At 37.2% G+C, this 13352-nt stretch overlaps 1 protein-coding gene across 1 annotated transcript; it reads left to right on the forward strand.

The window, feature by feature from the left end:
• Nucleotides 1-1633: 1633 nt before the first annotated feature.
• Nucleotides 1634-9304, forward strand: LOC129236343 (cell division cycle protein 16 homolog). The gene is made up of 11 exons (XM_054870684.1): nucleotides 1634-1900; nucleotides 1963-2301; nucleotides 2378-2540; nucleotides 2609-2724; nucleotides 2793-2920; nucleotides 2983-3243; nucleotides 3314-3393; nucleotides 8122-8327; nucleotides 8389-8582; nucleotides 8651-8819; nucleotides 8882-9304. Exons 1-11 carry the CDS (start codon nucleotides 1793-1795, stop codon nucleotides 9269-9271), a joined length of 2154 nt encoding a protein of 717 aa, XP_054726659.1. The 5' UTR covers nucleotides 1634-1792; the 3' UTR covers nucleotides 9272-9304.
• Nucleotides 9305-13352: the final 4048 nt, after the last annotated feature.

Here is a 13352-nt window from a genome sequence, read left to right on the forward strand (position 1 = left end):
TTATTTTTTGACGTGATAACGTCTTATAATTCTATGTAGCTAGCTGCACGCACCAAAAAATGCGTCGTTATCTTGCTCATGCGTCGTTACCTTGCTTGAACAGCATGTTATGTTACGTTATGATATGTTATGTTATGTTATGTTATGATATGTTATGTTATGTTATGTTATGTTATGTTATGTTATGTTATGTTATGTTATGTTATGTTATGCTATGTTATGTTATGTTATGTTATGTTATGTTATGTTATGTTATGTTATGTTATGTTATGTTATGTTATGTTATGTTATGTTATGTTATGTTATGTTATGTTATGTTATGTTATGTTATGTTATGTTATGTTATGTTATGTTATGTTATGTTATGTTATGTTATGTTATGTTATGTTATGTTATGTTATGTTATGTTATGTTATGTTATGTTATGTTATGTTATGTTATGTTATGTTATGTTATGTTATGTTATGTTATGTTATGTTATGTTATGTTATGTTATGCTATGTTATGTTATGGTATGTTATGTTATGTTATGTTATGTGATGTTATGTTATTTTATGTTATGTTATGTTATGTTATGTTATGTTATGTTATGTTATGTTATGTTATGTTATGTTATGTTATGTTATGTTATGTTATGTTATATTATGTTATATTATGTTATGTTATGTTATGTTATGTTATGTTATGTTATGTTATGTTATGTTATGTTATGTTATGTTATGTTATGTTATGTTATGTTATGTTATGTTATGTTATGTTATGTTATGTTATGTTATGTTATGTTATGTTATGTTATGTTATGTTATGTTATGTTATGTTATGTTATGTTATGTTATGTTATGTTATGTTATGTTATGTTATGTTATGTTATGTTATGTTATGTTATGTTATGTTATGTTATGTTATGTTATGTTATGTTATGTTATGTTATGTTATGTTATGTTATGTTATGTTATGTTATGTTATGTTATGTTATGTTATGTTATGTTATGTTATGTTATGTTATGTTATGTTATGTTATGTTATGTTATGTTATGTTATGTTATGTTATGTTATGTTATGTTATGTTATGTTAAAGTATATTATGTTAATGTTAACTCATTCTCTATAAAATAAAAAAATAAATAATTGGCGCGTACACTTCTGTTAGGTGTTTGGCCGAGCTCCTCCTCCTATTTGTGGTGGGCGTCTTGATGTTGTACCACAAATGGAGGGACCTACAGTTTCAAGCCGACTCCGAACAGCAGATATTTTTATGAGGAGCTTTTTCATGGCAGAAATACACTCGGAGGTTTGCCATTGCCTGCCGAGGGGCGACCGCTATTAGAAAAATGTTTTTATTAATTTTGCTTTCACCGAGATTCGAACCAACGACCTCTCTGTGAATTCCGAATGGTAATCACGCACCAACCCATTCGGCTACGGCTATATCCATACAAAATATCTATCAAACAAATAAAATTAAAATTTTCTTTTGAAAAATGCAACCATTCAAATAGTATTTTCTTATGACGTTATCACGTTAAACTATCGTCAGTAAACCGACTTTACAGACAACCTCTTTTTGGTTGTCTTTAAATCAAAATAAACCAGCATTCAAGAATTCCGAATACGGTGGGTAACATTACTATGTCGATTGTGAGCGTGTCTACTCTTCTTCTTCCCAACCGGCATTGTCTATCAGCTGTTTTGCTGTCAAAATCTTATTGATGGTCGCAAATTTGTGTTTTAGTGCAAGGAATTAAACAAATTTTCTTTCTTGCCCGAAGCCAAAAGTAAATACCGGGTATTGATGACTGGGGATAGTGAAATGCGTAACGACAGCACCGAAGAAGATGCCGAGGGCGGTGTAATCGATGTGGCGCACTATCGTAAGCTGGTCAAAATGTTTATTGATATGGTAAGAGCAAATCGAAGTTGTCTGTATTCGCAAATTTAAACGTATTTTTCTACGTTCTCTAGCGTCGCTACCAAACGGCTCTGTTTTGGGCTGAAAAAGTGTGTGTACTCAGTCAAAATGATCCTAAGGATGTTTATTGCCAGGCTCACTGCATGTTCCTCCTAAAAGAGTACCACCGGGCTGCACATTTAATACGTCGGTTCGGATTAGAGAAGACGCACATTTCGAGTTACAGTCTGATTCTGGAAAGCCTTTATGAAGCAAAGGAACTTAATGAAGCTGTTAGTGTTATAAACACCATTGACATTGAGTTTCTGGCATCGACATTAATAACTCAACCGCTGGGCCATGGGTCTATAGGATGTCATTCTACATTTAATATTGAAGAGGCAAACAAAAACGTAAGCATTATTCGAATGATTTGTAAAAGCGTTTAAATTGATTAATATTACGAATAACCTTTTGTTTTAACTGCAGGAAGTTATGGCATCAATTAGTTTTATGAAAGGAAAAATCTACGAAGCATTAGATAATCGAGGACTGGCCATGGACTACTACGTACAAGCGCTACATAAGTCAGTGTATTGCTTCGAAGCGCTCGAAGCTTTGGTACAGCATGAAATGTTAATGGCTTGGGAAGGTGAAACACCGCTCAACTTACACATAAAATTCAAAAGAGTTTTGTAATAAAAAAATTTAATATTTCAGAAAAGGAGTTAATGCAACATTTGCCGCTTGCGCAGCATTCGAGTGAAACCGATGCAAAATTCATAAAGAAATTATACGAGTCAAAGCTTAAAAAGTATTATGAATCCATTGATCCAGTAAGTAATTTAGTTGATTTGTGAAATGTGTGACCACTTAAATTATTAATATTACTTGTCGTCGACAGTCTACTGGTGATCAAACGATTAAAGATTTGAGTGAGAAAATAAAAAAAAATCAAGCATCTGATGCGCATCTGCACAAGAACATACTGTCAAAGTATATGGCGCCACAAATTATGTCACCTGCAAACAAGTACTAGCACAATAATTTAAAATTCTTAATTTCATCAAGTAATTCAATTCTATATTTTCAAGGGTACTGGAAGACCTCAAAAATACTCCATTCTCCTTGCAAATAAGTCTCACACGTGCATCATCGCTTATCAACGAATCGAATCGTTCACACATGGATACGCCCGGACGTGATCGCACACCAAAAGAGGCAGATAATAAAAATATTTTACCGCTTGCCATGTGCTTAAGTCGCATACAAAAAAGCACTGATATTATGGCCGCTGAGGCAGAGAAACTGTTCTATGATTGCGAATATAAGAAAAGTTATAAAATCTTGCAAGAGTAAGTTAAAAAAGGCTTTTTATAACTATTTAAAAATATACTAATTATTATTTATTTTATTCTTCTGCAGTTTACTGAAAGCGGATCCCTATCATAATGCTGGTTTAACACTACAAATTGGTTGCTTGGTCGAATTCGGTGATTATAACAGTGAGTTTATCTGATTGAGTATTTACTATAGATATGTATGTATTTTATTTCCTATTTAAAATACCCTTTCATAACACTGACAACAGCGATACCCACCCCAGATAAAGCTAAAAGTCGATGACACACCAAACCGACAGTAAACAAACCTAAAATTTTGGGCGTCAGCTTTGATAGTTTGCTCTCCTGCTGGCGACATTTAAAGCGCCAATTGCTGGCCGGCCGGTTCTGAATTATGCCGTGCCTGTCTGGTTGTTGTTGTTGTATCAGTAACTTTGCCCTGTCAGTGTAGTGTAATCACCGGTCGTCTTCGTCTAGCTCATCTAACGGTAGGTCCAGGAAACTAGCTGTTTCGACGGGTTGGGTGTAGAGGGAGAGCGGTTTAAGATGAGTAGGTTTGATGGGGCATATGAAAAGGTGGTTAGTGTCGTGCGGGGTGCCTTTACATGCAAGACATATTATTAGTATGTCGGGGTCGATTCTGGATAGGTAGGAGCTTAACCTGCTACAGTATCTAGAACGTAATTATGCCAAGGTTACGCGGGACCCTTGCTCTTCGTCTGTAATGGGTGGTGGTCACCTGGCATTAGTGAATCGCAGTGGACAAAGCTATATACATGTCAGAATACTACAATCAGGACAGCTATGGGGTGTCTACTGATGTCCCCCGTACCATACCTCCGCAATGAGACATCAATGCTCTCAGTTAAGGAGCACAACAAAATGCCTAGCAAGCAATTTCTTCTAGGGTGTAACAGAAGGTATCACCCCTGCCGACATTTGCTTGAGCCCGAGCCACCATCCAGGCACGTCAGGAGGCATCTCTTCAACTACACTGCCAAGATCCTGGACAAAATATATCTACAACTACTGCACCGGACAATATGCAGACAAACATTAAACCACATTCATCGGGAGACCCTTACCACCTTCCTAAACTACCGACCCTCGAATACCGTTATCGGAGTGCAATTACCACCTTTTGCAGACGAAGAGCTCCAGCGTCCTCACGAGATCTGGGTAAATTTGGCCCAATTGGGGGGCGTCCATAAATTACGTGAGGTGTTTTTTTCAATTTTCTGTACCTCCCTCGACCCCTGATGAGATGTCGTGAGATTTTATTCAACCCCATCCCCCAATCTCACGTGAGATTTTTCAAAATGTGGGTTTCTTATGTAAACGCGTTTGATTATTATTGTAAAAAAAAAAAAAAATTGCTTCGTGCTTTTATTTACGGCTAGTTAAGACTAGTAATCAATATTGCTGAGAGTTATAAGTGTAATAAAAATTTTACAATACGAGTAGATGACTTAAATCGTAACTACTGCGATTAAAAAAAGAATATCTACTCTAATTCCTGCTCCTTCAACTTCGTTCTGATCTAGCCACTCTAAGCCGTTGACGCTTGCGCACAGTAACTCATTAGCTCGTCTTGCGACAATCCGTGAGGGTCGCACTTTGCGGTACATACGCGCTTGCTTAGCTGGTGCAATGTGAGCTGCTCGCCTGTGCTCTGCAGCTCTTGTGATAGATGCGAAGTAAATACCACATGTACTGCAGCATATTTTCTCTAAATCATCTCGTATACTTGGGCAATAGAGATCATAAGGCGTGCTGATAAAGGCATTCAGCGGTTGAATCGGTAGGCGTATTAGAAATGGAGCAAATGACCTTCCGTCATGTTTTTTAAAGTCCGGAATTATCAAACGTCAATCAACCTAAGTGATAGGGTATGGAGGTGGCAGAAAACGGTCGTGAAGAATCATATGCAGATCACTCCGGCGTGGGCTGCAGCAGTTCTGATCATCGCATTTCACAACCTAAAAAAAATTAAAAACAATTTCCCTTTGTATCTCTTAATAAAAATTTGTTGACATTCGCGCTCGTTAAAAAACTAAAAAAAAAAAAAAAATGGGCACGCATAAAAATTTTATATGAATCAACTGCAATGTACCTGGAGTAAATATTGGCTCTCTCTAAATAAAAAAGGTTGGAACCTGCCCGTGTGTCGCTGCCACTCAGCTCGTACGCTCTTGTTCATCGAGTCGCGCGTTCGGCTGATAGTGGCGCGAAAACAAACGACGGGCTACACTGTACCGTAAATTCAGATTAAATTGAGCTATTTGGTATAAAACAAATATGGTGGTTTGACAGTAGTAATGTATAACGTCGAAGTATAAATGAAATTATTTTCTTTCGAACGAATTAGTGAATGATCTTAATCATACTACGATTACGCTTAAGATTAAATCTTAAGCATGTACAATCTGGATAATGGACCAAAATACTATAATTTTTTTTTTGTTTCAATCAGAAAAAAAATTGCGTGATATTTGCCGAGACCGCCCGCTCTCTCCAAACGTAAGATTAAATGAGATTTGACTCAACCCCCCACCCCCTTAAACATCTCACGTAATTTATGGACGCCCCCTTGCGCTCTGGGCTACTTATCCAGAATCGACCCTGACATACCCAATGTATTTCCAGCTTGTGAAGGAACACCGCACGATCCGCACCATCTCTTCACATGTTCCATCAATCCTACTCACCCAACGTCCTTCTCACGTGTCTCGTCCTTTTAACTTTACGCCTTCAGCTCGCAAAAATTAATGTTTAGTGCAGGGTCGCTCTTTACCTAGCCAATGGGCGCACCTTTTTAAAGCTCTCACACAGATGAGATCACACACATACAACAGGGCAAAAGCTCTCAATGCACTGTGAATTGTGAAAATGTGTTTGCTAACGTTTGCTTATCAGGACTTTTGGCGGTGAAGGTGCTTAAAATTATACACTGGCTCAATAAAGTACTCGGACACCCAAGTGATATGGTTTTAAATCACAAAATATATACTAAAATGCAAATCTAATGCGTTTATGTGTCACATTTATTTTCGTTCTTGATGCGTATTTTTCATGAAAAACATAAACAAACTGCAACTCGTTCCTACATAGAAAATACAAACATAAAAACTTAGCAAATTACATGACAAAGAAGAACTCGGACATCTTCATATAAGAGTTAGGCAAAAAATATTTAACAAAAATAGAATTAATATTGAGTCGGCAAACCTTTATTTTTTCTCACAGCATTGAGTCTTCTTTAATAGCATTTTCTAGGTCTTTCTTGTTTCTAACCACAAGCTTTTTCAGTTGGTTTTTCAAATGAGGGCACAAACGTTTTATTACATTGATGTCTGGAGATTGTGGAGGTGTTTTAAGTTTTTTAGGGCAGTTGTACATAAGCCATAAACGGACATCAAGTGCCTTATGCTTGGAATCGTTGTCTCGAAAGTACTGAAAATTGCCCTTAATTCCCAACTTTTCAGCTCTTTGGATCAAATTGTCTTTCATAATTGTTAGGTATTATTTGTGGTCCATGTTGCCATTAATGAATCACATATTTCTAGTTCTAGTAGCGGGCACACAACACCATACCATTGCCGATCCACCCCCACGTCTTCTCCACTTATATGATTGTCCATCTGACATAAATATTGTATGTTAAACTTGCTTTCCTCTGCAAATAAAACGTGCTTCCAGCACTCGAAATCCTTATCCCCATGACGCTGCTGCTTCGTTTTCACAGCAGTCGGTTCTCCGTTACCGAAACGGCCGGGATTTATATCCGGCCAAGGATTGCCACTCCAGCAGCATTCCCCGTATGTAAGTATGGGGAATGTTTATGCTGCTACAACAGCAAATTTTATTCTCTTGTGCCGGTTAATCTCATTGATGAAAGGTTTTTTTCGTGCAACTCTTCCATTATAATAATTCTTTCGCATAACTATACGTCTACTTTCGGGGTTGCAGTCAATATTAAGGTGTTGGGCAACTTCTGTTGCGAGTTTAGGAGCGCTCAAATTTAGATTTTTCTTAATTTGTTGCAGTCTCCACCGTTTATCTTCATCCGAAAACAGATGATTGGTGGAGAGTACAACATCCCCGATTTCTTCTTATTTTCCACGGATTTTGTTTCTTTGAAACGTTTTATCACATCCTATACAGTCCTATTTCTGCGATTTCCTGAATCCTATTCAGAATTCAGAGATAACATAGGTTTGAGTCTCGGTGAAACACCAAAATGAAGAAAACGTTTTTTCTAATAGCGCCAACCCCTCTGAGTATATTTCTGCTCATTTTCGAAAAAAATGGCCCGATGATGAAGCCAGACCAAAAACCGCACCAAACAGTGACTCGTTGTGGATGCATTTGCTTCTCTACAGTAACGTGTGGATTTTCTGAGCCCCAAATCCGACAATTTTGCTTATTGACGTAGCCACCGATGTGAAAATCTGAAAAGAAGAAGAAGACTCACTACTTTGGAAATAGGTTTTCAATATTTCCCAATTTTGTTCAAGCGCATAGCGTCCCATTTCGTAAATGTCAAACCTTTAAGTAAATTATGAACACATTTGACATGTCATTGGTGCTACCATTCTCAAAAAAATAGGTGGTTCAAAAAGCAAACGCTATATGGCCCACCCTGTTTATATTTAATTAAAATTGAGCTTTGACCACGCTGCTCATGTTTAAAGTGAATTTAATTTAGTTACGTAAGTACTAGTTTTATAAAGGTGTTTGTAAAGGTGTATTTCGGGTTTTGCTGTTATAATATATTTTTTTTAATTTGTAATAAGAAACATAACTCTTAACTAAATATTTGGAGTTTGTAAGTGAAATTATGATACATATTTTTCTCATAGTCCCAAATAATGTTTCATCTCTCCGCAGAGCTTTTCTACGTTGCGCACAAGCTTGTCGATCGGTATCCTGATAAGGCCATCTCCTGGTATGCCGTTGGTTGTTATTACGATTTGATTGGCAAGAGCGATCCAGCGCGCAGATATCTCTCCAAAGCAACTTCACTCGATCGCCTATATGGACCCGCATGGCTGGCTTACGGACATTCCTTTGCCGAAGAAAATGAGCACGACCAGGTCTCGCATAAAATTATATAAATTATTACAAAAAAATATATTAAACCACAAACCTCCACAGGCTATGGCTGCCTATTTCAAAGCTACACAACTCATGCGTGGTTGCCATCTACCACTACTTTACATCGGAGTGGAATGTGGGCTTACGAAAAACCTGGAGCTGGCGGAGAAATTCTTTTACCAAGCTATGTCCATAGCGCCGCTAGATGTCTTTGTGTTGCATGAGCTGGGCGTAATCAAATACGAATATGAATTGTAAGCTAATTATTTTTTATAAAATTCTAGCATTTGTGGAAACATCCCACTTAATTACTTTTCAATAGCTACAAGGGCGCTGAAGAAGTTTTCCTCCGTACAGCGGAAATAGTGAGAGCACGCGCAAAGGAAAATAAGGAGGAGCTCTCTGCGCGTTGGGAACCTTTATACAATAATTTAGGTCACTGTTGCCGTAAGCGCAAGAAGTACAAAGAGGCTTTAACATATCATCAATATGTAATTATTATTGAATTCTATTGAAATTACACGTAATATTAAATTTCGCAATTGTCATGCAGGCACTTTTGCTCAAACCGCAAAGCTCGCAAACATATACAGCAATGGGTTTCGTGTATGCACTCATGGGAAACCTCGAGGAGGCCCTTACCTACTTCCATAAAAGTTTGGCTATCAATCGTGATTGCATTGTGACAACAACTATTTTGAAAACATGCATTGAGGATCTCATGAATGAAGAAACCATAATCGATGACATATGTGGCAGAGATTTTAGTGGCACAACATCATCTTCATCATGCAAGTCAGCCTCGAAACGTCTACCAACTATTGAAGAGTCACCGGCGAAATTGAATTGTATGAAGTTGAAATTTGACGAAGAGGATAACACAACAAATCCGCCAGATAAGTCTGATAGTAATGTAGTAATGGATGTCAGTATGGATTTGTAGTCAATGCAAAAAGAAGATGAATAAAAAACATTTTTTTTTTAATACACAAATGAAGAAAATGCAGCTGAATATCATATAAGCACTCATATTATCATTACTTATTAGTAAACTACTCATTTTTGTTCGGGCCATGGGAAAAAATTGATAGTTTCCCCTTGCCGGTGGGATATTCTATCTCTCTTTTACCAATAGCAATTGCATATAAGTGAGAAATATATCTCTAAAATACAAGGCAACTAGAACAAAAATTAGTAGTTGTTGGATGATGAGAATATCTGTACTTACGACCGTCTTGGAGGGTATACTTTTATTTACAGCTATTGAAAATATGAAATAATTTATGTGCCTGAGAAAAATGTATTTTACTCCTAACAAGTGCTTTAAGCTTCTTTAAAAGTATTGATCGAATATTAATCCATTTTGCAAAAGTGCCGCTTTGATGTCATTTGGGAAATACTATACAAGACCAAGGCTATGAGAGTTAACCACAATAACGCAAGGCAGAGTTATTGGTTGACGGATGCCTGGTGGAATTCGTTCGAAAGCTTCTGCTACCTCGGCAGATGGTGGAGCAGATGAAGATGACAACCGCAGGCTAAAAAAAGCAAGGGTGGCATTCGGGCGAATGCATACAGTATGGGGCAGTTCGCAAATCTCCAGGCGCACCAAAGTACGAATATTCGGCTCATGCGTAAAGTCCGTATTGTTGTACGGAAGCGAAGCATGGTTGGTCGCTAACACCATCACAAAGAGGCGACAATCTTTCGCCAACAAATGCCTCCGAATCATCTGCAGTATATTCTGGCGAAACACCATCACTAACGACGCACTGTGGAGAATAACGAATAAGGAACCTATCCTTAGGCAAATCAAACGCAGAAAGTGGCGATGGATAGGTTACACATTGAGAAAACCATCAGATAGCATTACGAGAATGGCACTGGACTGGAACTCGCAAGGGAGCAGAGGTTGCGGTCGACCAAAAAACACTTTGAGAAGTTCGATGTCTTGTCGAGGCCCTATGCTCCCGGGACGAGTGAACAAGGAAAAAAAAAATTATTTTTTCTTATTTTTGATAATTTTTTCTATACAATTATGTGCATAATTAATTTGGTACAGTTTAAATTCTTCACAAGCGACAGTGGTGAATAATTTGTAGACGGTACATTTTTTCTAAATTATCTTTGACATTTGCCAAATAGACAGATGTACAATTTTACGCGACCGTGTTAAAATTATTGAAATTTGTCGATCTTTTAAAACAACTTATTGTAAAATTCGTAATTTTTTTGGTGGCAATAATCATCCGAATACGTCGACAATTAAAAGGTTGGTGAAAAGATTTCAAAAAAGTGGCTCTGGTTAGTCGAGGATAGAAAAAGCACTGGCATACAACATCATCGACATATCCACGTTCTCAACAATTAGGCATTCATGGAGCAACTGTTTGGCGGATTTAAAAAAAGGTTGGTTGGTTTAAGTGGTGATTCGTCCAGAATCCAATTAGCGCTTCCGCACCATTTTGTTGCCACAAAAAAAGATACCATCTAGCAATTATGCACTTCTGACATCTAGGCGTCACTTTTGAAATATATACATTAGGGCGGGTCGATTTAAAAATCGATCATTGCTCTGTGAAAATCGTATTCTAGGGATCAAAATAAGAAACTTTGCCGAAGGAACCATACCTCTAAAACGAATTCTGATGTCCCCCAATTTGGGTCGAACTTTTTAGTTTCTTTTCTATAACTCACTTAAATTAATTTTTTCATTTACATATGTTCTGACTAAATAAATTTCTTAAGAGAAAAAATAGATATTATTATAAATAAATAATAAATATTATTATAAATAAATAAAAATAAAGAAAAAACATAGCCATTTAGCTGATTTTTTCATGTAAAGGCCAAAAATGGTGATATTTTTAAATTGGGGGACATCAGAATTCGTTTAGAGGTATGGTTCCTTCGGCAAAGTTTCTTATTTTGATCCCTAGAATACGATTTTCACAGAGCAATGAGCGATTTTTAAATCAACCCGCCCTAATGGACACAAAACAGTGCTTCACGAGTTCCCATGCCATTTCTAAAACCATTTGCGTAGGGCCCATGGTTTCTTCACGATGGACGAGCAAGAATGGAGAGTAAAATTTCAAGGCCACGCAACGTTTTGGGCATTTTCGTTCCGCCAGAGAGAAAAAAGATTTAACGTAGAGGAAAAGGACAGAGAGAGCTATAGCTTATATATATCTTAGATACACTTTAGGCTATTTTTCCTGAGTTTTTCCTTGAGGTTGCTAATTTCTAGTGAGAAAGAACGCTGCATACCTTTTGGCGCTTTTTTGTTGGTGCAAACTTGTAGGAAATATATTTTTGATGCCTACTTTTTGGCGTTATATTTCCTTGGTGCCTACTGTTTGGGGCGTTTTTTGGTCCCAATTTGTTTGGCGTTTTTTTTCGGTGCCTACTTTTTGGCGTTTATTTTCGTTTCCTGGCTAGTGCTTGTGCGTCCTATAAAATGCTATCCATTCCGGTGTCGGATTTATTGGTGTTACCTTGCGGTAATTTGTGTCGTTGCTGCGGTCCTGGAATCGCTGCGTTTGTGCGGGTGATAAAAGCTCGGAGTAGTGCGTGTGGTTGCCACGGTTTGTGCCCGGCGTTTACCTACACCGGCCGACCCTTCTCTGTTTTTTGTAAATTTTGTCTATTTGTATTCTCTGCAAATGTTTTTTTTTATTTGGATATATTTTCTTTCTCTCTTTCTCTCTCTCTCTCTCTCATTCTCTCTCGGGTCTCTCCCTCTTTCTTTGTCTGCCTTGAAAGTTTCACTTCTGTTATGTGTACTACGCTACACGCACTTTTTTTTTAATTCTATTGTGTATAATTTTTAAGAAAAATGATTGTGAGTGATTCATGAGGCTTATGAGCCTATATTCCTCGCACTTCTTTGCGTTGGATTTTTTTGGCATTTGGATATTGGAGCTGTTCCAAGAAACTTTCCAAATCAATCCGTTTCATTTTCATTCTGTTGGTATTCGATTCTATTCTATGGATTCCAAATATTCATGGCATTTTAATCATAAGCCAGAATCTTACTTAAGTCACTGGCATAGTAATAATATTTACTTTGAATTGGATATTCCAAAAAAGTCCAAGTACGCATATTTTTTCTATTTAATTTGCCTAATTAATTTGGTTCTTTGCTGTTCACAAATATTTGATAATTGACAATAAAATTACTTACAGTTAGGCTATAAATATTTATGCACCCAAAATTTACTCGCTTACGCAACTCTTGCAATTTCAAACGCACTTGCGGAATTTGTATGTCAAAATATTTTATGTTCTAGTTTTATGATACCTTCCGTATCCAATGACCTATCAGCACCTTTTCCACTCTAAATCACAGCTCATTGCCAAGTTGAAAATTTTTTTTTCGAAAACTTTACCCCGCTTATCGGACACTCTTTCAACGCCAAACTCAATGCCGACATCTTCAGAACATAAAAATCACATTAATGTCTTCGAGTTCCATTCATTTTGTACAGTTTGTTTTTTAACTATTCATATCGTTGCCGACTAAGAATAACCAAAATATTTGAATAACGCTAATACTGGCTGGCGTTGAGCAAATAGAATTCGTATAAGCGTTTGCCGGTTTTTTACGGTGAACGCGCGGCTGAACCAACAAAGCAGTGCCATGCTCCACGAGAAGGTCTTAGGCGAAACGCCGATAAGCTTGTGGGGTTGTAAAGGTATACGTTTCACGTTTGCTTATGCGAATATTTGATAAATTTATGAGTGATAAGAGCCACGGTAGTGTAATTTTTGAACCAAAGTGATTTTATGGTAGGAGCAGCAACGGTGAGTGGGAGAAATTTTGTCGATATGCCGACTTTGGCAACGTATATAAGCTCAAGCATTGCTCTACGCTAAGCACAGTTTGAAAACAGTGTGTTCAAGTGCGGCCTAATCTGTAGTTTTCGAAGCACACAAACGGATTTTAAGCAATTTTTCTAAGTTATATTTAAGTTTCTAATTTCGAATTTGACTAAATAAAATACCCTGATTGTTAACTCGCA

The sequence above is a fragment of the Anastrepha obliqua genome, chromosome 1 (genome assembly GCF_027943255.1).
Source record: "Anastrepha obliqua isolate idAnaObli1 chromosome 1, idAnaObli1_1.0, whole genome shotgun sequence".
In the NCBI taxonomy this organism is placed as follows: Eukaryota; Metazoa; Arthropoda; class Insecta; order Diptera; family Tephritidae; genus Anastrepha; species Anastrepha obliqua.